Below are 25319 nucleotides of genomic sequence, written 5' to 3' on the forward strand. Positions count from 1 at the left end.
TTGGGCCTGAGATGGCTCCCACGGGGAGGAGGACACCTGGGTCTGCAGCAGCAATCACAACTGTTTCTGGGGTTCACCTCACTTGCTGCCTTAGCATGAGAACCACGGTTTCCTTTGACAGCCTAGTTCTCGGGTGGTCCACTTGTGCCTCGGAGGGCTCTCAGAGGGAAAGGAAGGATGCCTGTTTCTCTGGTGCCTGGTCCTCTCAGCCAGCGTCCTCTGCACCTGCCCCAGAGGACTCCGACACAGGCCTGGTGGAGAATGAGAGCTCAACCTGGGGCTGGTTAAAGGCGAAACTCCCCAAGTTCTTAAGCAGGATTCAGGTCTGTGGCTGCAAAGCCAGGCTTTTTGCCCTCAACCAGAAGTCTCTGGACAATGGATTTGCAGCCATGACACACACAACCCTGTCCCCACTCTCACCAGCAGTGGCTTGGCCCTGGGAAAGTTAGTTCAGGACTCTGGGCCTCAGGAGTCCTATTTAGAGAAGGATCAAGAGAGTGAGATGTTTGCTCAGCTGCCTCTTGCCTCCAGAGAGGGTCCCAGCACTTGCCCCGCCACTGTGAGGCTGGTGGAGGACAGGAGTGAATGAGCTCTGTGTTCACAGCACGTCTTCTTACCCAGCCTCTCTGAACATCCCAGGAACGGGGCGCTTAGCTTCTGGTTTGTGACAAGAGGAGGATGCTTCATGATCCCCCACGCCTGTCTCCATGGACTGGCAACCTGTCTGAGAAAGCATCTGCCCGGCACCGTGGCCCCTGCCATCGAAGCCGGACCAGCTGGAGCCCAGGCGATAGTTTTTCGAAAGCTGTTACCCAAAAAAAGCAACACTGAGTCGGGTGTAGAGATCACTATCTGTGCCGTCACACCACACGGGGAGGGAGGGTAGCGACAATACCACCTCCTTCCTCGACAACGATACCTTACGGAAGCCAAACACATGTAGGCATTGAAAGTAAAAACATTGCACTTACCAAATGTTGACTGACTCTCCGTGAGCATATTTTCAGCAGGAAGCTCAGGGAAAGCACTCTTTCTTGTTTTCTCTCCATGCCACTCCACAGCTGACCCAGCTTGGAGAAAGAACACAAGCCCAGAGACTCCAAACACCTGGTGAGGCGGCTGTGAACCCTCTCGGGGCCTCAGGCACTGCCAGGTGCCCTCCCCGACCTCCTAGGTATGAAACACAGAGGCATCTAGGGCTGCGTGACTGTGTGCTGCCAAAGAGAGAGAGAGAGGAAGCGAAGCCACAAGTTGGATCGTCCAGAGGCCACTGCACCTGCCACCGTCCAACCAGCAGCTCACCTGGCAGTCCCTACTGGCAATGGGCTCTCTCTGTCTCTCTCTCTCCCTTTCTGTGGCTTTCTTGCTTTCTCTCTCCCTCTCTCTTGCCTTTCTTGGGGGTTGTATTGGCTCTGGAGAAGAAGGCCCCTGCCATGGCTTCTAACATTGCACAGGAGAGGAAGATTTTTAAATGCCATTGAGAAAGACCTGGTTTTTCTGTCTTTGCCGAAAGGGATTCCTCCCTCGCAAAGGGGGTGGATTAGAAATGATGGAATAGCGATGGGTTCGTGTCCTTTGTAGGGACATGGATGAACCTGGAAACCATCATTCTCAGCAAACTGACACAAGAACAGAAAAGCAAACACCGCATGTTCTCACTCATAGGCGGGTGTTGAACAATGAGAACACATGGACACGGGGAGGGGAGCATCATACGCTGGGGTCTGTGAGGGGAAACAGGGGAGGGACGGGGGGGTGGAGGTGGGAAGAGATAGCATGGGGAGAAATGCCAGATATAGCTGAGGGGAAGGAAGGCAGCACATCACACTGCCATGTGTGTACCTATGCAACAATCTTGCATGTTCTTCACATGTACCCCAAAACCTAAAATGCAATTAAAAAAAAAAAAAGAAAGAAATGATGGAATAATCCGAAGGCCATGAGCGGACAGGTGGAGCCAGCAGCCCTCCACACACCTGGTGAGGCCGTTTTCTGCCCCCGTCCCTCCTCCCGGTCACGATGTTGTACTCCACCCTCTACCTCCTTTTTTGGGTTGTTACGGTTCCAGCTCAAAGTCACTTGTGAGGAAGGTGGAAACCGTCCACCGTGGCTGGTGTAAAACGGCCACAAATCTTTTGGAGGAAAGCAGGATACAAATGAGTCAAGGTGCCATGTAGTGCCCGTGGGGCTGCGGGACCTGAGTCCACTGATCCCAGATGCTGCCCCCACCTCCCGGAGAGAGAACAGCACCGTCTCTCCTCCCCTCGCACTGCGGTTTGGGTCAGTGCCATCACGGATGCCTTCTCAAAACACAGCTCTGACACCCGCTTCCTTCTCCTCTGTGGTTGCCAAGCTGACCCATCCCTTGCTCCTCAGCTCCTTTCTGAAGTTTATGAATTTGTGTTTTCCGCTCCCTTCCCTTTCTCCACCGCCCCCGGGCCCTCATTCGCTTTGCAAGGAGCCTGAGAGAGCCTCCTTGCCAACATTCTTCCTTTCTCCCCAAACTGATGACAGGTGAAGATTTCTCCAAACAGCGATTTCTTTAATGTCATCCCTGCTGGAATACCTTTCTTGGCTGCCCACGGACTGCAGGATAAAGTCCAAATACCTTGTCTCGGCAGACAGAAACTTCTACATCTTGACCCTAAGTTACTTTTCAAATACATTAATCACAATAGGTATTTTTTAAGCTACCATTTATGATTTATGGGCTACTTAGAACACATCAGATACAGCGTTAAGCACTGTTTCTGAGCTGGTTCTCACAGGAGTCCTACATGAAGTTTCATTACATGCACTTCCCACTTTCAGGCCTGTGGAGATGAAGCGGCTTGAGAAGGTTGCACAGTGAATCGGTGGTCAGTGGTGAGCACTGGACTGCAGATCTTATGATGTCAGAACCCATGCTCTTGACTCTTCCCTGTTTTTTTCTTTGAGACAGAATCTCACTCTTGTTGCCCAGGCTGGAGTGCAGTGGCGTGATCTGAGCTCACTGCAACCTCCGTCTTCTGGGTTCAAGCAATTCTCCTGCCTCAGCCTCCTGAGTATCTGTGATTGCAGGTGTCTCCCACTGCACTTGGCTAAGTTTTATATTTTTTAGTAGAGGTGGGGTTTCACCATGTTGGCCAGGCTGGTCTCAAACTCCTGATCTCAGGTGATCCACCCGCCTCTGCCTCCCAAAGTGCTGGGATTACAGGGGTGAGCCACCATGCCCGGCCGACCCACCCCCTTTACTGCCCCTTCTAGGTGAATGGAGGCTCTGTGCTGCTGTCACACCCCTCCCCTCCCCTCCATAGGCCCTGGGCAAGGTCCATGAATGTCTCTTTTTGCTTCTCCTGGGTCTCTGGTGTACCTGTTGGATTAAATCTTAAAGCATACCCTGAATGCTAAATATCTCAGGAGAATGCAGAAGGTCCTACCTCAGCCGGGGTTGGCTCATCTTTCTACAGCCTCACCCTGATAGACCCACTCTGCTCAGGGCACACGAAACATAGCCCACATTTACTTTTTCTGTTATTCTCTCCACCAGGAAAATCTTCCCCTCCTTACCCAGCAAACTTGCACTTGACTTTGAGGATGGCGTTTCGATGCCTGCTCCTTTTCACAGCTTCTTCTGGCTCTTCTCTCTTAGTAACCTCACTTGTCTTCCCAGGGAACTCTGTTCATGGAGCCTCTCTGCCCTTCCTAGGTTGAATTCTGGCTATTTGTTAACATATGGCTGTCCTGAGGCTCTCTCAAGGACAGTGACTCAGTCATATTCATCTTTGTATCTTGAGTTGTCAGTTCAGTTTCTGGGACACAGACAGAACAGAAGAATTACTAGCTTCGACTACAGAGAAATGCATCTGCTTAAGGAAAACTTTGCTCCAAGTTCCCAAATGAAAAAGCCAGTGAAGGTTGGGTTTCTTTTTTCTTTTTTTTTTTCTTTTTTTTGCCCCTAAGAGTATAGCAAAGGCCCCTGACTAGTCAGTTTCCATTCTGAATGGTAAAGTGTCATTTTACAAGCTGCTGCCATGAGCAAACCTCCACGTATATCGAATGCACACTTGTGTGCATGCACGCACACACAGGAGCTAGAAGGAGCTGGCTGCTCTGTGGCAAGAAGCGGCAAGGAAGATAAGATCACCATACTGCAAGGGAAGGTAAGCCACGTGATGATGTGGGTAACCCCAGGCACAGATGACACCCTCAGCGAGGCCCAGCTCAAATCTAACCACATCATCTTTTCATGACACAGACATGAAAAAGTAAGATGAAGACAATTACAAAAAAGGTGGTTTAATGCCTTCTTGCCTCGATGGTATCAAAGCTATTGACTCCAGGGCTCCACTTGGGGAAACAACTCTCTGAGATAAGGAGATGAACTATCTGTTCAAAAGAATGTGCAGGAAGCTAAGGTCACTGGGCAACACATAATGAAACGGTTTGTGGCCAATGAGCCATCTAAACAAAAGTGTCCCTGCATCAGTTGTGTAAGCGAAGGAAACCAAACCCACCCTTGTTTCAAAGTGAAGACTTTGTGGGTGCCAGTGTGTATGTGTGTGTGTGTGTGTGTGTGTGTCCTCATTATCACAGTTAAAGTGAAATTCACAGCTCCCCCAGCTGTGGCTGACACTGGTATAAAATGGAAAGGTTGAAAAGGTGAGACAAGTTGTCATACAGCAACCTTGAAGTGCCTTTCCGGGTGGCGCTGCCTGCTATGCGAAGGTTCATGTGGTGAATGACCATCACTACATTAACACAAATTGAGATCTCAGCATTGATTTATCAGTGTGTGTCCCAGAAAGAGACACTGCATTTCGGCATCATGGGATTCTGATATAGTTAGGTTCTGAATTCCCTGAGCCACAGACAGTGGTGTGTTTCTCCTCTCTGAAGCTCTGCTAACGCCTTGTCTGTATTTCCCTGAAATACAGTTTTCCCCCATCAGTTTTCAACCTTTTCATTCCCCGAAGCAATCTTCTGATGATTCTTTAAGGTTCTCAGATCTACACAATGTGACAGCTGGGATGGGCTTTGGGGGTGTCAATTGCAAGCTTTATAGGCTCTAAAACTTGCCATTGAAACTCAGCTGTGGCATTAGTCAATGTTCTTTCATTTCAGGTAAATCACACACCCTAAATCTGCGCTTTCTCATCTACAAATTGGGACTAACAGAACCCATCTTGAAGTTGAGTTTGCTTTAGAAATATACAAGTTAATTCACATAAAGTACTTAGCACAATCAGCATAAAGGTACATCTCAGTAGGTGAAGCTATTTTTATTACCACCACCAGTATGGTCCCTTCAGACCCTCTTAATCTTGAGATCCAGAGAGGTAATGTAACTTGTCCTAGGGAAATGAGTCTTAGTTGAGACAACAGCTATTGTCTCTGCTATGCAATGATTAAACCAAAGACGGCAGCAATCGCAAGTGGCTGGCAGGACTCAAGTCGACTTGCTCCCAGGTCAGAACCACATTCGTGCCCATACTGTGATTTATCATTGCATACTTATGCTTTTTCAGAGTGTAGCACTTGATAGGTACTGTATAAATATTTATTAATCAGCTGATTGCAAAGATCACTGCTGATTTTCAAAGCAACAGGTTTCTCCATTGTAACTGCTTCTCCTCCACACTATCAGGTCCTAATAATTTCAGAAAACTCATCTAGGAAGGACTCATACTAATGTGTTATCAGAGGGAAACATTCCACCCCTTTTTGGAATGCAGTTATAGATTGCTCCAGATTTCGGGAACATTAATTAGAGCCACTGGTAATTTGACTGAAGCGCTAAAGCCCCAAAGCACTCACAGAAGGCACCTTTGTCCTCGCACATTAGAGTTTTTGTCACTACATATCAAAAATGGTCAAGTTGCCTTTTGATGGTACCTACAGCCTGGATGACAGGATCAAGATGCCAGTCCACCAAATCCATCATTGGAAAGAAAATTGGGGCCATCCTATTTCCTACCAGTTGAGGATGTTGCACAGATTGCTGGTTCTAAATAGGATAGTCTAATGAACATTGCTATTATTTTTACTGTCTGCTGCAGTATTGAATATGCTTCTCATATTCTAGACTTTATGCAAAGCCACCATGACCTAAATGTTTAATTCAGATCTTTATTTTCTGTTTCATAACCCCTTTTAGTATCACTGTAAAAATCCAAATGGATATACATGATTCTCTTTTATTACTAAGCTTTTTGGGCTGTACTTTTGTGGTTAATATCAGGGTCAGAGGAAGAGCTCAAGAGAGCATGGGTAGAGCTTAAAAGTGCCTGGAATATACTTCTTGTCCTAGCAATTGATACCCTCTCATTGCTTCATTGAATTTTTCCTGTTTTTAACCTCTGCCCTTGTTTTCAGTAATATTGGTATAATGAGTTGAATAAATGGCCCTATCTAAAAAGAAATGGGAAAAAAAATCTGGCGTTGGCTGAAATTCCCTGAGGATTAAAGGTATCAGGGTGAATGCAGAGGTAAACTCAGAGATCTATGAAATAAACAGAGACAGGGTGTTTCAAGGAGGTTGCAGCCAAGCAAGAGTGTAATCAGAGTCTGTGGCTGAACCTCAGCGGCTTCACCAGAAGACATACGCTTTCTAGAATCTCCTGTTCCATCCCCGACTTCTGTGGCCTACTCAGAGCCTCTGAAATTGGGGATGGCTGATGGAAGTGACAGGTAACCCGTATGTTCTGTGACACTGCACCTGTTCATTGCTTTCCAAAATACCACCTGAGGAGACTTTGCACAGGATTCTGAGAACAGTGCCTAGACATGTACTATCCAAAATGGTAGCCACCAACCACATGTAGCTGTCAAGCACTTGAAATATGGCCAGTCCAAACACAGGTGCACTTTATGCATAAAACCCACACGAGATATTGAAGATGTGGTACAAAAATGAATATAAAATATCTTATTAATAAGTTTTCCATATTGATTACATGTGGAAATGATAATACTTTGGATATATTAGGTAAAGAGAAAATGTTTTACTAAGGTTAATTTCAGCTGCTTAGTTTTCCATCTTAACATGTGGCCACTGGTGGGGACTATCTAAACTGACAAATGTGATTAGACTGTGTTTCTACCAGACAGCACTGGTCTAGACAGCTGCCAGAGACGTTGTCTTCATTCACGTACAAGTCAGTCCGGTGAAAACACAACTCTCCAGCCCTCTGCCCACGTTCTACTGTGCTCAGAATGAAATCCACCCTCCTCCTCTGGCCCTTGCAATGCTGAGGGACCAGGGTCTTGCCTCCTGCTCCAGCCTCCCCTTCCAGCCTCCCCCTCCAGCCTCCCCTGGCTGCTCACTTCAATCATGCTGGCATTTTCCTCAGAATCTCCAGGCTTGTGCCAGGCCTAGGATCTTTGCAGTCTGTCCCCCTCATCTGTTTTTGTCGTTTGGGTCTCCTCTCAAGTGCCACCTCCAGGGAGAGGCCTTCCCTCACCTCCTGTGGTAGGAAGAATAATGGCTCCCAAAGATGTCACCTCCTAATCCCTGAAACCTGTGAATATGCTACGTTACACGGCCAAAGAGACTCAAATGATGAAGTATTTTGAGATGTGGAGATGATCCTGGCTTATCCATGTGGGTTTGATATGATCACAAGAGTCCTTATAAGGGAAAAAGAGGGAGGAAGGGGACTCAGAGAGGGAGGTGTGACGACAGAAGCAGAAATTGGAGAGATGCAGGGCTATGGGCCAATGAATGCAGGCGGCTTCCAGGAGCAGGACAAGCCCAAGATACAATTCTTCCCTGAAGCCTCCAGAAGGGGCAGGCCTCCAACCTGTGTTAGTCCATGCTCGCTATAAAGAACTACCTGAGACTGGATAATTTATAAAGAAAAGAGGTTTAACTGGCACACGGTTCCACAGGCTGTACAGGAAGCATGGCTGGGGAGGCCTCAGGAAACGTACCGTCATGGCAGAAGGTGAAAGAGAAGCAGGCACGTCTTCCATGGAGGAGCAGCAGAGGCAAAGAGAGTGTTAAGGGGGAGACGCCACACAGTTTTAAACAACCAGATCTCATGAGAACTCACTCACTATCATGAGAACAGCAAGGGGGAAATCCACCCATAATCCAGTCACCTCCCGCCAGGCTCCTCCTCCAACACTGGTAGTTATAATTCAGCATGAGATTTGGACCGGTGCATGAATCCAAACCATGTCACAGACTGTTTTAGACTTGGGACCTCTAGAACTGTAACAGAATACACTCATATTGTGCTAAGCCAAACCACCTCTGGTTATTTGGTATAGCTGCAGTAGAAAATCAATATACCTCCCAACTTGAGACTGTGCTCCACCCATGCCCCAGCTCCTCTAGGTTCTTATGTATCCTTTGCTGCTATCAGTTTCTAATTTCTCTGAGGATTTGTTTACTTGTTTATTTTCTGTCTCTCCTGACTAGACTGTGGAGTCCCCTAGAGCAAAGACCTCCTCCGTTTTGATTACCTCTGAGTGCTCCGCCTTTGTACGAACGCCTGACACACAGCAAATGCTCACTGGTATAAATAAATGGTTGAATGAATGAAGGAAGGAATGACAGACAATCAGGTATCTCAAACATTCACTTGTAACCAGTTGGGTAGCATCTGAAAACTTTTAGGGAAAAAGTATACCCCAACTATTAATAGATGAAATGGACAACATTGACAGATACGGATACCGGACAATGCTTCCTGTTTATGAGGTACCATGATGACGCTGTGGAGATACAAAGGATGTGATGATCCTCTTACAGTCTCCACTGAGAGACAAGCACGGGCACCCATAAAACCTCACCAAAGTACAGTTTTAGTCGTTGGGGCCAAATGAGTGGTGGGGCATTAGGTATGAGCAGTGATGTGCTTAAAAACCAGCTTGCAAAACAACAGCAAAAACAAGGGTCTGATCTGCAACACTGGCCAATTCCTGTGTTGTAAATATTCCTACAGTGACTGATTTCAAGCTACTATTGTGATGTCTCTGACTGTGGAGCCAGGAAGAAATATATACACAAGGATGGTCTTGTTGAGGAGGTGGGATTTCCACTGGACCTATAAGGGTTGGTGGGACGTGGATGGCTTGAGGATAGAGGAGGAAGCATCTTGCACACAAAGGGAAGAATCTCTTCAGGGATAGTGAGGTGCGGTCTCAAAGGCCCTTGTGGCTCTAGTGGGTTTCCTGTCACTGAGAGAAGCAGAAATGACCTACTAATGAGACATCATCATGAAGAGGGCTCTCTGGAAAGATGCAGGGGCAAGGAAGATGTAGATGATTTTGCATCCCTGTGGTCATTTTAACAAGCATGGAGGTATGGCTAAAGCACAGGCTGCCAAAGCCCAGGGAAGAGAATGAACAGTCCATGTTCGTGGAGCTGGTCCCAGGACATCCCGACCTGAATCCAGGCTGACGCCCTCACTCATTCTACCTCTCACATGTTTATAGTCAACATAACATGCAGCTCCTCCATCCCAATGGTGAGCTGGCAAGGGAACTTAGAACAACCCTTTTTCGAACAGTTCTCAAAGTATCCCTTCCTGAACTTCCCCTCCTCATTCCATGAATCATCCTCACCAATTTGCAAGCACAGGAAGTTTGATTCTGAGGATCTCAGGGCAGTGTTTAAGATGCTGGTGTGATGTTGAAGCAAGAGGTCAGATGGTACCCAGATTCAAATCCTGACTCCCCATGACTCCTCCACTGGGGAGGTCACTTGATCTCTCTAGACTGGGTTCCTCATCTCTAAAATGGAGATAATAACGGTATCTGCGTGAGAGGGTTTGGAGCAGATTATACGATGCCTAAGAGACACCCTGTCCCGTGCCTGGTATGTGGTAAGTGCCCAATTCATGTCACAGTGATGGTGATGATCATGCTTTCCCCTTCTTCAGGCTTTGCCAGACACAGCGGAGCTGCTTTCCAGTAAGCCCCTTTCCCATCTGTAGTCACCTGCCCATCAACTTGCTCTGAGCAGGGAGCCCTCTAGAAACCCAGTCCAGCATCCTCCCAGGCCGTGTCTTGCTTGCTGATCACTTTAAGAGCAATGCATTCTTCTGTGTTCAGGGTGAGATGTTTTCGTTGCTTTGGGCATCTTTTAGTGAAAGACAAGGATAAGGCCATTATGTGAACACAGGGACAACAATGAAAAAAAGACTGCTTTCTGAAAAGCACCAAAAAGCCTTATTTTGCCTGAATGCCCATTATTTTCATTCTTTCCCCCCCACACAAAGCACCGGAGCACATTTCATTCAGTCTGTTGCTGAGTGAGTGGGTGTGAAGATGCAGTACAAACAAAAGCGGTAACATATTGCTGTTGTCAGGACTCTTGTTAAGCGCTTTGAGAGGTGGACCAAGCTTCCCCGCTAGCGCTGCTGCTTGAGTCATCAGGAGCAACAATGTACATATACACACATAAACAGAAAAACCCTCCATAATCCCTGACATGGTTACACAGCGATTTACGAGCAGGAGCTGGATTTCAAAAGTCGGCAGAACATAAAAGCACAGTTTTCTTCTAAGATGAGGGCACCTTGTCAGCCCCGTTCACAATCTTACGTGTGGATGCTGCCTGCCTTGGATATGCTCTGTTCCTCTGACACATGAGGGCCCCCTGGTGTGAGCGTGAAAGGCCTCAATGGGGTTGGGAGTGTTGGTAGCCAGGTGCCTGGAGAGTGGGGAAGATGTGTGAGGTCCCAGGGTGCTGGCGTGTTCTAGGTCCCAGGCTATCCAAACCATATAACTCAAAGCAGGAGAAAATCCGCCAATTTCGACTCTGTGTTTGCTGAAAATACAAAGCAGTTCTGAAGAGGGAAGGAGAGAAATCTTGGCACTTGCTGCCTTTTGCCATGCAAACCTTGGCATTTACCATAAATTGCCCTTTCTCAAAGACAATTCTGTGGCTTTGGTTATGAGGATTAAATGAAGCTATATATATAAAATACCTACCATGGGACCTGGCACACAGTAGGTGCTTATGAAATTTTTATAACCAGCTTCACATCGATAAGCAGAAAAAAAAAAAAACTGAGGAAACAAGATCAACATACAGAAAGCAACTAGGGAATATTATAGAGTGAGCAAATAATAAAGAAGTAAATAGAATAAATCATAAGACCTTTAGAATAAGCTGAAGCTATCTACAGCCTAGAAGGGAAATGAAGGATTCTGGGTGAGTCTGCAGCAAACAGTATCGCAAAGGACAAAGATCAGAGATGGAGCTTGAAGAGATGGCCTAAATGGCTGTGGTTCCCCTTGGAGGACAAGGTTTCTGGTGCAATAAAAATTGCCATTTGAAAAAAAAAAAATTCAAGTGCCTGATTCATCTCATGGGATCATGGGAGTAAAATGAATAACAGAAGGAAACACGGGCTGATCCAGGTGGGACAAAGGCCCTCTTCTTCCGACAGCATCTCCCCCTGAAAGATTGCCAGTAATATTCTTTGTGTCTGTCACTGAGGCAATTAGTAATGACCCCCAGCTTGGCACTGTGAGCACGCCTTTATCACAAGAGCCGGCCAGACACAATCTCTCTGCTCAGAGTTCAGGGCGGAGGGGGAGAACCAGGCAGATCCACATGGTACATGCTTCCAATTAAAAATACAAACAGAGGCAAAGCAAAATGAATGTCACAGAAAAGAAAGTGCTGCCACCCACTCTTGGCCTAAAGGTCACTGTGCTGCAGCCTTGGCCATTACGTGCAGCCGCAAAGGTCAGGGGGGCCGTCTGCATTGCTGGGGAGTATGTAGGCTTTCATAAGGCCTCAAAATGACTGTTGCTCTGACACCAAAATTAGTGACAAGCTCTCAGCAGAAGACGCTAATAGAGAAATGGAGTGACTGTAACCTTTTCCGCCATCTCTCTTGTCGGCTCCATGAAGCAGAGTCACAAGGCATAAAACGAGAAGTTTCCACATTCTACAAAAGACTACAAGGCTGCTGACTTAATTGGGTACGTGACAAATGGCTATACCATTGCCAACAAGAAGACATCAAAGAGGAAGGAGAAAAGAGCGATTAAAACATCTCATGACATCCCTTTGAATTTGGAAACTGGCTCCCGATGTACCTGGATAGGCCCTGATACAAATGCAGGGAGCTAGCCACGTGGTCCACGAATATTCCAATCACTGTGGCCCAGCAGGGACAACCATGCCACTAACTAATTTGTTGAATTTCAGGAAAATTTAACCATAGGAAGAACTGGAAGAACACTGGACTTGGAGTCAGATAGACCTGCATTCAAATCTCAATTGTTGTCCATATTTGATGGGCAATATTAGATAATCATTTACCATCCCTGCACTGTAACTCCACAGTGTTTTCATCTGGAAATGGAATGACTTCAATACCTAAATGCACAGGGTCCCAGTGAAGATTAAGTAGGAGCAAAGAAACAGAAAAATCCTTACTAAACGATCAGGTACAACACAAATACAAACACAACTTGAATACAAATACAAAAATAACTTGAATCATTATTATTATTAGCTAGTAATAATGTCCACTATCCCTACAGAAATCTCTATTCCTATCCACTCTGAGGTAATTTTGTTTTTCTGTATTTAGGCCATCCAAGGAGAAAAATGTTTGTTGTTGATGATAAATAGAACGTGCAAAATGCTACATGCACAACTATTTCATTGGGTTGACACATAAAGCACTAAAGGAAATAAACCAAGGCACACAGCACACGCGTAAACATAGGGCTAACGTTGGCCTTCAGTAGGTATCAGAAACAAAATTAGCAACTTGTTACACTTCAGCTAAGCTTCCTAGCAACAGAAATACATAAATAACAAATACTTAGGATGATTATCTCTAAAGCTCACTATAATATTAGCACGTGATATTGGTCCCTTCAAGTGTCTCTAGCTCAAGGCATTTGGTGTTTTTCAATTACTTAGGTAATAAAGTATTTGATGTTTAAACCATCAAGGACGGGGCATAAATGATACTTTGGCAGTTCAAAGTGTTGGCCTCCTTCGTTTTCAGAAGGAAATCAATCATCGCATCAGCACTACTCCAAAACTCAGAATCACCCAACGTAGCAAGGACGGTTTTCCTTCTGAAGTTCTGTGCCCGTCCCCTCTTAACAGGTCTGGAGAAGATGCTGGTAAGTAGTTTTGAGCATCGCATAGTAACTCAAAGCAGCTGACAGGCTCAGAGGCTGGGCAGAGCTTATGATCATGCTAGTCTGTGTGGCTGACCACATGCGGGATGCTATTGGCACTGCTTGCTTTATTGGCCTGCATATAACTCCTTGGGAGACACAGCCAATTTGGTAAGATGTGGGAGAAATCTGTACTTTAAAGTTTCCCAGAACACTGGGTATCAAAGGAATGAGATGTCTCCTGGCCTTTCATGTTGCAAACTAGAGAAAGAGACAGGGCTTACCAGAGCAGCTAAAGCTTAGGATCAACTTTTACAGCAATATGGAAACCACATGACAGATTGCATAGGCGCCTGCATAACTTCTGACTCATTGCCCAGGTACTTCTGTTCTCTATAGCTTCACGGAGCCATGTTGAAGAGAGACGATCAGAGCAGTATTATTCCACTTGGTGAAACTGGTCATATTTGGTCACATACTTATGAGGGAAGATACTAGCAGGAGTGGAGGCAGTGATATCTGAGTTTACTCTGTCATTGTGCAGGTAAAATGTGACTCAGTTCCCAAAGGGTAAATGTGTGGATCCTTATACTTTATTATTTATTCTCTTGCAGTGTTTCCTCATTTTTTAAAAAAACATTTATGCATTAGATTGAACTAACGTTAAATACAATGTAGATTTCTGGGCTAACTTCATTTATACTAACTTCATTTATATCAGGAATTGTTATGAAAGGCCCTGGAGTCTAAACTTTCAGCAATCTCAAGGGATCCTTCAACCCACTCAAGTTAAATATGGTGGCCCTGCTGATCCATCCTCAACAACCAAATCCCTGAACAGATCTGAAGATCATCCCTACTAACTGGGGAAGCTGATTAAGTGCGGAAGGAAAAATTTAGAGACAATGAGAAGAGTGCAGGTAAAATTACCTTCTTGGCTTATCCGAGGCCACCATTAAGTTGCATAGTATATTTTGCTTCTCAAGCAGAAAATCATTCAGATGCCTCCCACAACTCAGTATTTTATTTCCCTCTCAAGCCTTCCCCCAGAAATCACACCGAATAGAGTTCACCTTTCCAGGTCTCTGCCTGCCCAACCACTCACCTGTTAAGATTTAAAGTACGGTAGCAGATCTGAATAGAATCTCTTAGGGTGAGGAGGTGAGATTCATCACTGATTTTATACAATTATTGATTTTTATTTTTAGAACTAAGAGGGTCCTTAGATAATATCAAAATATTAGCTGGACAAAGAAAACTCACTGATGCAAATGAATTAATATGTCTGTAACTTGAAAAAAATGTCTAACATTTTACATCGTGTTTGGATCAAGGAGGTTAGAGAGAGTATCCGTAGAGTATGAATTCAGACGACTCCTGGCAACTGCATGTTTACTTCAAATAGGGCAAGAGAGAAAGTGGTACCTCTTTTCTGGCCAAAGAACACTTCCCAAATGAGAAGAGTTGTAGGTGACATTTCACAGGTGGAACCTGGCCCGTCAGAAGTGTGTGTGGGTAAGGACAGAGGGAGAAGGGGTGCTATTCTGGGGACAAATTCATTTAGGAGAAGGCTCAGAAAAGATTCACCAATTGGGTAAACTTTGAGTCTATCAAAAGAGGAAGGATGAGGAATAATCGGAGAATGTCAGAAAGACAAAGGAAACTCTTGTTCCTAATCTGTGCATAGAACACTGGAAGATGAGCATAGAGAAAGCCGTCATTGCTTCATTCATTCCTCCACTCTTCATTCAATAAACATCAGTGGGAGAGCATCCAAGGATGAGTGATACATAGCTGGTGCCTATAAGGACCTTGCAGGCTTGTGGGCCAGCCAGAAAAATAATGAGAGACATTTTCATTATGATGAGACAAGGGCTATGATGGATAGAAATTGAGGGGCACATGGGTGAAATACAAATGCAGACATAACATGTTAGGGAGAGCTTTCTAGATAACAGGGCACCTCCTAGAGCTTGAAGAGAACCAATGAGCAGAGATCTGAACCCCAGGGGGAGCTACCCAGCAAGTCAAGTTCCCACGAAGAAGCCCAAGACTGAAATGATCTTTGCTCATGCACCCCCAAAGGGAAGTAAATGTATCAGATGTGAGTCTTTGCCCTCTCCACCTTGAACACCCCATCGACACAACACAATGTGCCAGGCTTTGGAACATAACCAGCAGTGTACACTCAGCCAAAGTGACGGATGTTGCTTTCCGGGTATTTGTAGCTGAAGGTATGCCCGCTCCTTTCCAACACAAACAGAGGAACTCAGCTGGCATCAAGACGCAGCCTCATAGCATCCAGCCAAGTTAGAAGGCCTACCTGGCTGCCACACACGCCCTGCAAAATGGCACACAGGTGCCATCATCCAGCTAGCAGCTTTAGCCGTGTAACCAGCTCCAGAGGGTTGACAGCTGCAGTAAAACACACTTGGAGTTCAACATAATTAAGGAAAATGATTAGCACTGAAGAGAAGCTGGCAATAAAGAACTCTGGTTTCCGAGGCAAAATTATAGGGTCCCAGGATATTAGAGCTGGAAAGAGGTCTTACAGATCACAGACAGCCATCTCCATTTCACAGACGAGAACGTAAGGCCAAGAAAGGTGAAGTGAAGGGCCGAGGATGACAGTAGAATCTACATACACAGCATCAGGGTAAGAGTGAGGACTTTGAGATCGATCACACTGGGCTTTGCAACCCAAGTCTGGAACTCGCTGACTTCAGGACGGCACCTTGGTCTCTGTAAACCTCCGTTTCCTTTTTGAAGTCTGCATTGCCATGAGGATTAATCGAAGGATATTGCAGGGTCTGCTGCCCATGGCCAGTATATAATGTTACTATGGAAAGTCAGAACACTGGGGTCATGGTCTTGCTTCACCGCATATGACCTGTGCTGCTCTGGGTCTCAGTTCTTCTACCAGTGAAATGGAAATAAAGATGCTAGTACCTGCCCTCATTACTTGCCAGGATAAGTGGAACCGTTGCAGGTGAGAGCTGTGTGTGCTTCTCGGCAAGTTGTTGTTATTACTATTACTATTATTGCAAAACACGTTTTGGGCCTTCCTACTGGTAAGTGGCAGAGCCAAGGCAGGATACATGCAGTGAAAGAAAAAGACCAGAGCAATTTTCTCCCGGGCAACTGATGGATTGCAGTGTTTGGACTCTCCCAGTACGGTTCAGAAGGTCTGACGGGTCAGTGAGGAGCTCAGGCGCGAGAAGAAATCCGTGGTATATTCAATGCCACAGGGTCTCACTTCTGGGTGGGAGGGACAGTGGGGACGGGGTGAAGCAGGGGTGGGCAGCAGGAAGGAGAGGAAAGAACCTGGGGAAACCGAACCGCCTGCCTGGGTTTCACTCTGAGTTTTCAGATTCATTAAAAAGAAAGAAAAATACACCCAAAAAAAAAAAAAAAAAAGCACAAAGTAAAACCCCAGTTTGGTCGATCCACGAGAAATGAAAGACGGGGCTGTAAAAAGTGCTGAGAATGGGATTGCTCGACTTTTCACAGCTTCAGCTGGCTTACAATACCCTCAGCTTGGTGCTTCTCCCGAATCCACATCTCAAACGCTCTAATTAGACTGTGCAGCCGAAAGAAGGCCCGGTGCCCTTGGAAGTAAGGGATTGCTTACTTGCCACAGGAATGTTCTGTGCTTTCATACGCTTCTTCTTTTTTTTTTTTTTTCCCCTGGGGGCTTGGGAATGAATTGGGCAATTTCTGAGGTGTCTGCCCCACTGAAAGATGTTGAGTTTATATTTGGTTTCTCTTTTTACCTAGGCTGTTGCCTCGGCCTAAAATATTCTTTGTCTGGCTTCCTTACTTGTTCACCTGCTCACCTCTAAGACCCAAGTCAGGGCTCCCACAGGCTCCAATCCACCTAAATCCTTACCTGGAGTGACCGTGGAATGGTTACTGTTTACCTGTCTTCCCACCAAGAGATGATCCCCTAAGGACAATGACTCTGTCGTCTTCATCTCTTCACCTTTGTGTTCTCTGTATCTGACATGACGCTTTGTACCAGGGGCCTTGAAGCGCACAGTGTGTCTTACGGCTTCGCAGTATCAGTCCCACCTGGGACCCTGTGGGATGTGCAGAGATCTCAAGCTCCACCCAACCCTTACTGAATCTGAATTTTCTTTGCTTTTTTTTTTTTTTTTTTTGGAGACAGGGTCTTGCTCTGTCATCTGGGCTGGAGTGCAGTGGTACAATCATAGCTGACTGCAGTCTCTTGGTGGGACTGTCCACGAGATTGTCCCGCCACAGCCTGGTGAGACTATAGCAATGTCATGCCCGGTATTTTGTTTTCTTTCTTTCTTTCTTTCTTTTTTTTTTTTTTTTTTGAGACGGAGTTTCGCTCTTGTTACCCAGGCTGGAGTGCAATGGCGTGATCTCGGCTCACCGCAACCTCCGCCTCCTGGGTTCAGGCAATTCTCCTGCCTCAGCCTCCTGAGTAGCTGAGATTACAGGCACGTGCCACCATGCCCAGCTAATTTTTTGTATTTTTAGTAGAGACGGGGTTTCACCATGTTGACCAGGATGGTCTTGATCTCTTGACCTCGTGATCCGCCCGCCTTGGCTTCCCAAAGTGCTGGGATTACAGGCGTGAGCCACCGTGCCCGGCCTCTTTTTTCTTTTCTTTCTTTTTTTTTTAAATAGAGATGGGGGTCTTGCTTTGTCCAGGCTGTAAATATGCAATTTGACAAGTTTCCTAGGTGATTTGTGGCCACACTGAAGACTCACCAGAACAGAGTGGGGTGGGGAATACTTGATCAATATTTGTGGAATTTACCCATTGAAATCCAGTTATTCCTACTGAGTTTCTCTCTCCTCCAGGAGGACACAGCAAACAAGCTGAGGAGGGTGTGTGCTGCCACCCTCTCCTCAGCCCTGCAGCCGATCCCTGACATAAACTCCTTAAAGTCTAGAGGCCTCTTTCCATGCACCTACCACCTACACCTACTACTTTCAAAGAAACCACAACCTGGACCTGGAACAGACCTGGACGTGCCAGAATGCCTGAGGATACTTCATCGAACATGGCTCTCTTGATGGGAAGCTGGCATGACTAGAAATGTCAGGAATCTTCCCTCTCTAGGTTTCCAGTTTTGTGATGCTGATTCAATGGTCCGGATTGAGATCAGATGAGTCAAGTTCACATAACCATCCAAACCTTTAGACGAGGCCTAAAAGCAAATCTGCGTTCTCAAACCATTCCAAATGTGTTGATCACCAGTTTTAGTTTGCCATGCCACCCAATCCAAGAGAGTGTAGTCATTTCTCTAATAGCAGATGCATAATTTGCTCATCAGTGGAAAATCTACACGTACATCACAAGGTCAAAAGTTGCAAGAAACTTGACTTCTTTGAGCCTGTGCCAAACCTCAAGCTTTCAGTAATAAGGGCTCTCAGTCAAACCTTCTGAGGAGGATGAAGTATATTTGACCCAAGGTTTAGCATAAACAGGCACATACTATGCTGTCCCTTTAAAACGGTTGAATTCTTGGCTAGGCTATGAAGGAAAACAACAACCCAAGCGAAGCCTATATAAAACATCAATCCACGGCCGAGGCCCAATGAGGTATGGAAATACTGTTAAAATCCAAGAAAGTGAAATGAAAGTCCTGAGCCTTATTGGCTAAATTCCCTTAATTGTGTCATGCTAAACAAGTACAGTCATTAGTTCTAGTATCATGTAAGCACAACATTCTAAAATGTCTACTACAGATAGCAAAAGCATGAATTCAATGTATACTTTCTGGGCACCCACTGTGTGCTAGAGGAAGTGTTGGGTTTTGGAGATTCAACATGCAACTTCCTTTTACTTTCCTTCACTGCCTTTCTCTTTTCAAATATTTAATGACCATCCACTGGGTCCCAGAAGTTGCCAGGCCTGGAGCAGATTCTTTCTCCTTAAGCCCCCTGTGTCCCAGCTGGGAGTGACAAATACATCAACCAAGAAATAACGTGGTGGGAAAGGTCCACGAATAATGATGTGCACACAGTCCTTCGGGGTATCCTTAACCATCATGCTCCAGCTTCGATCTCTCAAAAAGACACTTTGCCTATTACTGAAGAAGTCAGCAATAAAACTCGATCCTAAAGAAACCATTCATGATGATATATCCTTATTGGAATTGAAAATGCATGAGGAAATCACACATAGGTCCCAAGTGATAAAATAGTATTCATCCATTAAGTTAGATAGGAGAGGTGACTTAATGTCAATTACGTATCTCAGAAAAACAAAATGTGCTCATCTCTTGATTTTTGTAGATCACATCCCACTAGAGGAGTTGGGTATGTTTGTAGACTCAGCTACTTCCGTTGATAAGGCAGTTTTCAAAACGACTTTATAAATATTTGCTCACTGGGTCCTCAGAGTAACCCTGGAGGTAACTGGTGGTAATGTATCATACTCTTCGTCAAGCAAAAGGCAGACAGTCCTTCTCCACTTTTTAACTGATTGACTGCTTGCTTGATTGAGATGAGTCTCACTATGTTGCCGAGGCTGGTCTTCAACTCCTGGGCTCAAGTGATCCCCCTGCCTTAAGCCTCAGGAGTGGCTGAGACTACAGGCGTGAACCACCACACCTGGCTTATTATTTGTTCTGAAAGCATTAGAAGTACTTTTAGAAAATTCCAAGGAACTCAGTGGCCCTCTCAACTGCCTTCCTCTTCATGTAATTTGACACTAAGTGCCCTGGTGTGTTAAGCTCTATTTAAAAGGCCTTGCAGAAAGCCACGCCACTCAGGTTTAAGGAGACAGAAGGCACTCTGTCCCTGAAGCATCATGACACTGAAAGTTCATTAAGATCTCTGTCCCAGGTATTAGACTCCTAAGGTCACTAGGCCTCTCCACAACAGGTATACTAACCAGTCTCCAAAAATGTCCTCAGTTTTAGGATGCTAGGGAAATAATTCATGAAGGGGATCAGCTTTCAGTTTCAATTATATGTGCTGTAGATTTTATCTTGGCTCCTGCCCATGAATATTCCATCTTCTATTCACATCTAAGGCAACTAGTTCAGAGCGGTAGGGAGTGGGCACTTTATGAACATCTGCTATATACAAATATTTAACCACCTTTTTCCTCCTTTAGAATTTTTCTAACTCAGTGAACTCTCCATTATTCAAAAGAAGTTCTTGATTTTCACTCCTCACAAGGTTACCTCTTAGAGGTAAGAGTATCCCTCTTCCCTGCAAAGGTCAGGACAACAGAATAGAGGAAAAGCTAAGAGAATCTCAGAACTGTGCATGTGCTACAATTCTTAACTTAGATGTATCTGGACAAGGAAAGTGGGCAAGAGAAAGTAAAACTAAAATTTAGGCAAGGAAACCAATTAGCCAACAGGGAGAGAGCCTAAAGTGAGAGTATCAGACCAGACTATCTCAGACCCATAATCCTGTGGATCAAGGTACTGATGGAGGGCATCGTAGAAAAATGTGGAGGGCAATATGGCAGACACCTCTGCAGTTGGCATACTGCATCCTCTCCTACTAAACGATCACACTCCCAGAAGCTAAAGGAAAGAAGTGGAGAATGGGAGGTATATTTTGGGTAAGAAAGAAAAAGAAGCTCTTGTATGGGTTTTCATGCTATTTCAGTGAAGTCATAATAGAACAGCTTCCCTTCCCAGAGCCTGCCCAGAACAGCTATTTAAAGGGAGAACGGGAACTGTACAAGCTTTGACTAGATTCTGAGGTCGGAGCCTTAATTAGAGTCACAATTGTATTGTACATCTATTTGTGTTACTGTTCAATTAGGAGTGTAATAGCTGGGACAGAGATCTTAATGAGCTTTTAGTGTCATGATGCTTCAAGACTGCCCTTTTTTGGTTGTTGTTATTATTAAGATTTCATATAGGGGCTTTTTCCTCTCTGCTGTCCAGCTATATTGTTCTCTCTTCGGACAGGTTGAAATGTAAGACCGACTCTTTGTATATCCAAAGCTGGCCATTAAAAATGGGCTGTCTTCCCCTCATCATCTTCATAATTAGCTTCTAAACAGTTGCTGGGATCTATCCTGTTATCAATATAACCTCTGGGAATATTGGAATATTAGGGCCAATCTTTTACAATTGAGGTAACTGAGATTCAGAAAGATGAAGTGACCTACTGGACACACCATAGATAGTGACAGAGCCTGGTCTTGCAAAACAGCGTTCTCACCTCCCGGCAACAAAACAATCAGAACACCTGAACACATCACAATAAGGTCATTCTAACACTACAATGAATACAAGTAGCCAAACTGAATCATTCATTTAAAAAAGAAAAAAGAATTCATTCCCAAAGACATAGTTTTTGTGGTCTTAATAGGTATTTTACTTAATTTTTGTCTGCCTTTCACTACCTAGGCTTGGGTACAATTAAAGATGATTATTAGATGGGCATGGTGGCTCACATCTATAATCCCAGCACTTTGGGAGGCCAAGGCAGTGGATCACAAGGTCGGGAGATCAAGACCATCCTGGACAACATGGTGAAACCCCGCCTCTATTAAAAATGCAAAAATTAGCCAGGCATAGTGGCATGTGCCTGTGGTCCCAGCTACTCAGGAGGCTGAGGCAGAAGAATTGCTTGAACCCACGAGGTGGAGGTTGCAATGAGCCAAGCTCACACCACTGCACTCCAGCCCAAGCAACAGAGCAAGACTCCATCTCAAAAATACATATATATTTATATTTTGTGTTATATAAAATGAACAGTGCTCAAACACATTCTTATTTAAGCAAACCTGGCCTATGAAAAGCTGTATTCATGAACCCTAACCAAATAAATGGTGAGGGTGGTTCTTCGTTTTGTTGTTTTGGCTTTAGAAAATGATTCTCTGCCTTACTTCCCTCACACGTAAAATAGACATCATAATGTCTATATTACGGCTACCTTACAGGATTGGTGGGAAGATTAAATCAAGTAATGCGGTTAAACTGTTTCGTAGACTATCTGGCAGAGCTTCAAACTCAATCAATACTAGCCGCTTGTGTTCTTACTCTTTTCATTATTACAGAAGGATGGCCAGAAGATTACGCATGCCAACTGTCAGAATCTTTTTTTTTTAAACGGAGTCTCTCGCTCTGTCACCCAGGCTGGAGTGCAATGGCGTGACCTTGGCTCACTGTAACCTCCGCCTCCCAGATTCAAGTGATTCTCCTGCCTCAGCCTCCTGAGTAGCTGGGACTACAGGTGTGCACCACCACACCTCACTAATTTTTGTATTTTTAGTAGAGAGGGGTTTTACCATATTGGCCAGCTGGTCTCGAACTCCTGAGATCTGCCCGCCTTGGCCTCCCAAAGTGCTGAGATTACAGGTGTGAGCCACCACGCCCGGCCCTCAGAATCATTTTTTATATTTTGCTGGAGGAGGTGGACGACTTGGGTGCATGGTGGGAGGTGCTGTAAGTGTTAATATTTTGAGATGATTAAAAAAGAAAGTGAAAATGAGTGTAAAAGCTTGTGAAAATTACTGTTGAGACAAAACAATTATTCTATTACAAATTAATAGTACAATTCATTTATGGTATGTTATTGAGTGCTTAAAGAATGGATTGCCCTCAAATATTCTTTTCAAAACCCATTTATTGCCCAAGATAAACTTAAAGGTAGTGTCACACTTTGAAAAATGTTATTTTTTTGACCATAATTTTTCACAGTTCCAATGGGGACCTAGTGACAGGCCAACACAGCAAACGTCCTTCACGTTACCATCCCTTTTTTTTTTTTTTTTCTCCCTCTAAAGCTAAGTTGTCCTGGGACCACTCCAAATGTGATTTATTTGTCCCCATGCCAGCAGAAGTGTCCGTGTAGGTGAAAACGGATGTTGGGCTAGTTGAAGAGAAATGGAAATGAATTCTGCAAGCTGACTTACTCAGTGGAAACCGGTAAGTAACGTGGGAACATTCTATCACTGGACATTCTCACTACAAGGAATTCTGGATAATTCATGTCCCTTACAGATATATATGAACGTACACATGTTCTATCAGGAAGGAAGAAGACAGGAGCCCCAGGAAGAGGGTGAGCATCTCAGAGCCAGGCCTTTGTGCTACGTGCTTTATTTACTCACTTAGTAATTGTAACAGTCTAGGGAAGCTTTAGGTTTCAAAGTCACAGAACACCAAGCAGCACCACCACTGGGATCTGTTTCACATTTGGTTTGCTAGTATTGTGGAGATGCTGTTTTAGCTTGTCTCTTCCTTTGGGGAACAGTAGTAGGCCTCCACTTTTACAAGAAAGTTGATGCTGTGAAGAGGAAATCAGAGGCCAGAGAAATTCAAGGTAAAATGAATGAAGATATGTTTAGATCCTGGTTCTCCCATCGCCTGGTCCAATGTTCTTTCCACCGCACTCCAATCCACGGGGATGAGGTAGAAAGAGACAGATGTTTGACAGATCTGACAGGCCCTGAAGAGGGCTCTGGGTCAGAGAACTTGGGTTCCAGTCCAGTCTGTGAATCTCACTGCCTGCAGCCCGGCCCTTTACTTCCTCACACCTGTTTCCTCATCTATCAAATGGAGAAGCTGGTCTAGAAGATCTCCAAGGTCCATTTCAGATCTAACATTCTATGATTCTATTATCTTTGTGCTCTGGTAAGTAGAAGCATATAGCCCTGGGCTTATTAATATTAATTGGGGCAAACAAGTGAAATTAGTTTATGAAAATAGAGCTGTGGTTTTTGCTTGGAGCCAGTTCTGCCTTATGAGACTCACTTTAAGCACTGGTAATGGGATTGCTGATGGCTCCTTGGCCAGAACCCGAATGCCCTGCTGTTACACTTTCCAGTTGGTGCCAAGGGTGAGCGTCCTCTGCAGACACATGAAACCGAGGCACCACACGGTTTAAGTGAAAGGAATAAATCAAATCAGTCACATTCAGCCAGACTCATCTTTCTTCTATCTTTTCTCAATGTTTGTTCACTCCAGCTCAGTACAAAGGCCAACGCTTCCTGGAAATAGCCCCTTCCAGTCCCAGCCTGCAGTGATGGGTTGCTTTACTGAACCACAGAGAGTTCCTACTCTCTACACCCCCACCATTTATAGTCTGAGACTCAGGCCTGTCTAAATGTCTCAGTATCTGAGAGCTATAATGAAGATCCTTTGTGCCAGGGGTAATGCTTTATGCCTTTGGTCAGGGGAGAGATGGGATATTAATTTGTTTTTGGCCTAGACTTATCTTCATTTATTTACATATTTTTACATGTGATATTTTGATACAAACATACCTTATATAGTGATCAAAGGGCAAAATGCATTACCCCAAGCATCTACCACTTCTCAGTGTTAGGAACATTCCAATTCTCCTCTTTCAGTTATTTTGAAATCGACATAAATTATTGTTAACCGTAGTCACCCTACCGTGCTAATGAACATCAGATCCTATTCCTTCTAACAGTATTTCTGTACCCACTAACCATCCCCTCTTTATATGCACCTCCTTACTATTCTTCCCAGCCTCTGGTAGCTGTTATTCTACTCTCCCTCTGCCTGAGTTCAAGATGTGGTTTAGCTCCCACATATTAAAATATTTGTCCTTCTGTACCTGGCTTATTTCACTCAACATAATGTCTTCCAGTTCCAAGTGACTTTGTGATTTATAATTAGAAATATATATTTGGTCTTCATCCATTTCTGGTACTGAGTTCCTAACACCCTTGGAATTGTCTTTTATTGTTCATAACATACCCTTTTCAATCACACCTGAGTTGACGTTCATGACTGCCCTTTAGGAAGCTCCTGAGGACTGGGGGGCTGCTTGCCAGAGAAACCTACTGTGTGATTGGGACTCTCAGCCCCACTCTCCAGAACTCTAGGGAGGGGAGTGGGGCTGCAGCTTAAATTAGTCACCAGTGGCCAATGGCTTAATCATGCCTACATGACGAAGCTGCCATAAAAACCCAAAAGGAAGGGTTTAGGGAGCTTCCAGGTTGCTAAAGACATGGGGGTGCTGGGAGGGTGGCATGCCCCATCCCCTATATCTTGTCTTATGCATCTTTTCCATCTGGGTGTTCCTCAGTTGTGTCTTTCTCTTTCTCTTCTTTCCTCCTTTCCTTTCCTTCCTTCTTTCCCTCCCTCCCTCCTTCCCCCCTTCCCTCCTTCCCTCTCTCTCTCTCTCTCCCTCCCTTCCTTTTTTCTTTTTCTTTCTTTTTTTTTTTTTGAGACAGAGTTTTGCGCTTGTTGCCCAGGCTGGAGTGCAAAGGCATGATCTCGGCTCACCGCAACCTTTACCACCCAGGT

At 45.0% G+C, this 25319-nt stretch overlaps 1 protein-coding gene across 2 annotated transcripts in view; it reads right to left on the reverse strand.

Moving 5' to 3' along the window:
• Positions 1-25319, reverse strand: part of RORA (RAR related orphan receptor A) — a 739946-nt gene that overhangs the window by 355293 nt on the left and 359334 nt on the right. The window contains exon 1 of one of the 2 annotated variants that reach the window (XM_074393853.1): positions 972-25180. The exons of the other annotated variant lie outside the window; for it this stretch is intronic. Coding sequence (XP_074249954.1) covers positions 972-999 — 28 coding nt within the window. The 5' untranslated portion in view covers positions 1000-25180. Of the gene's footprint in view, positions 1-971; positions 25181-25319 lie in introns of those variants that run through there. 2 annotated transcript variants of the gene reach the window in all.

The sequence above is a fragment of the Saimiri boliviensis genome, chromosome 2, assembly GCF_048565385.1.
Source record: "Saimiri boliviensis isolate mSaiBol1 chromosome 2, mSaiBol1.pri, whole genome shotgun sequence".
NCBI classification, from domain to species: Eukaryota; Metazoa; Chordata; class Mammalia; order Primates; family Cebidae; genus Saimiri; species Saimiri boliviensis.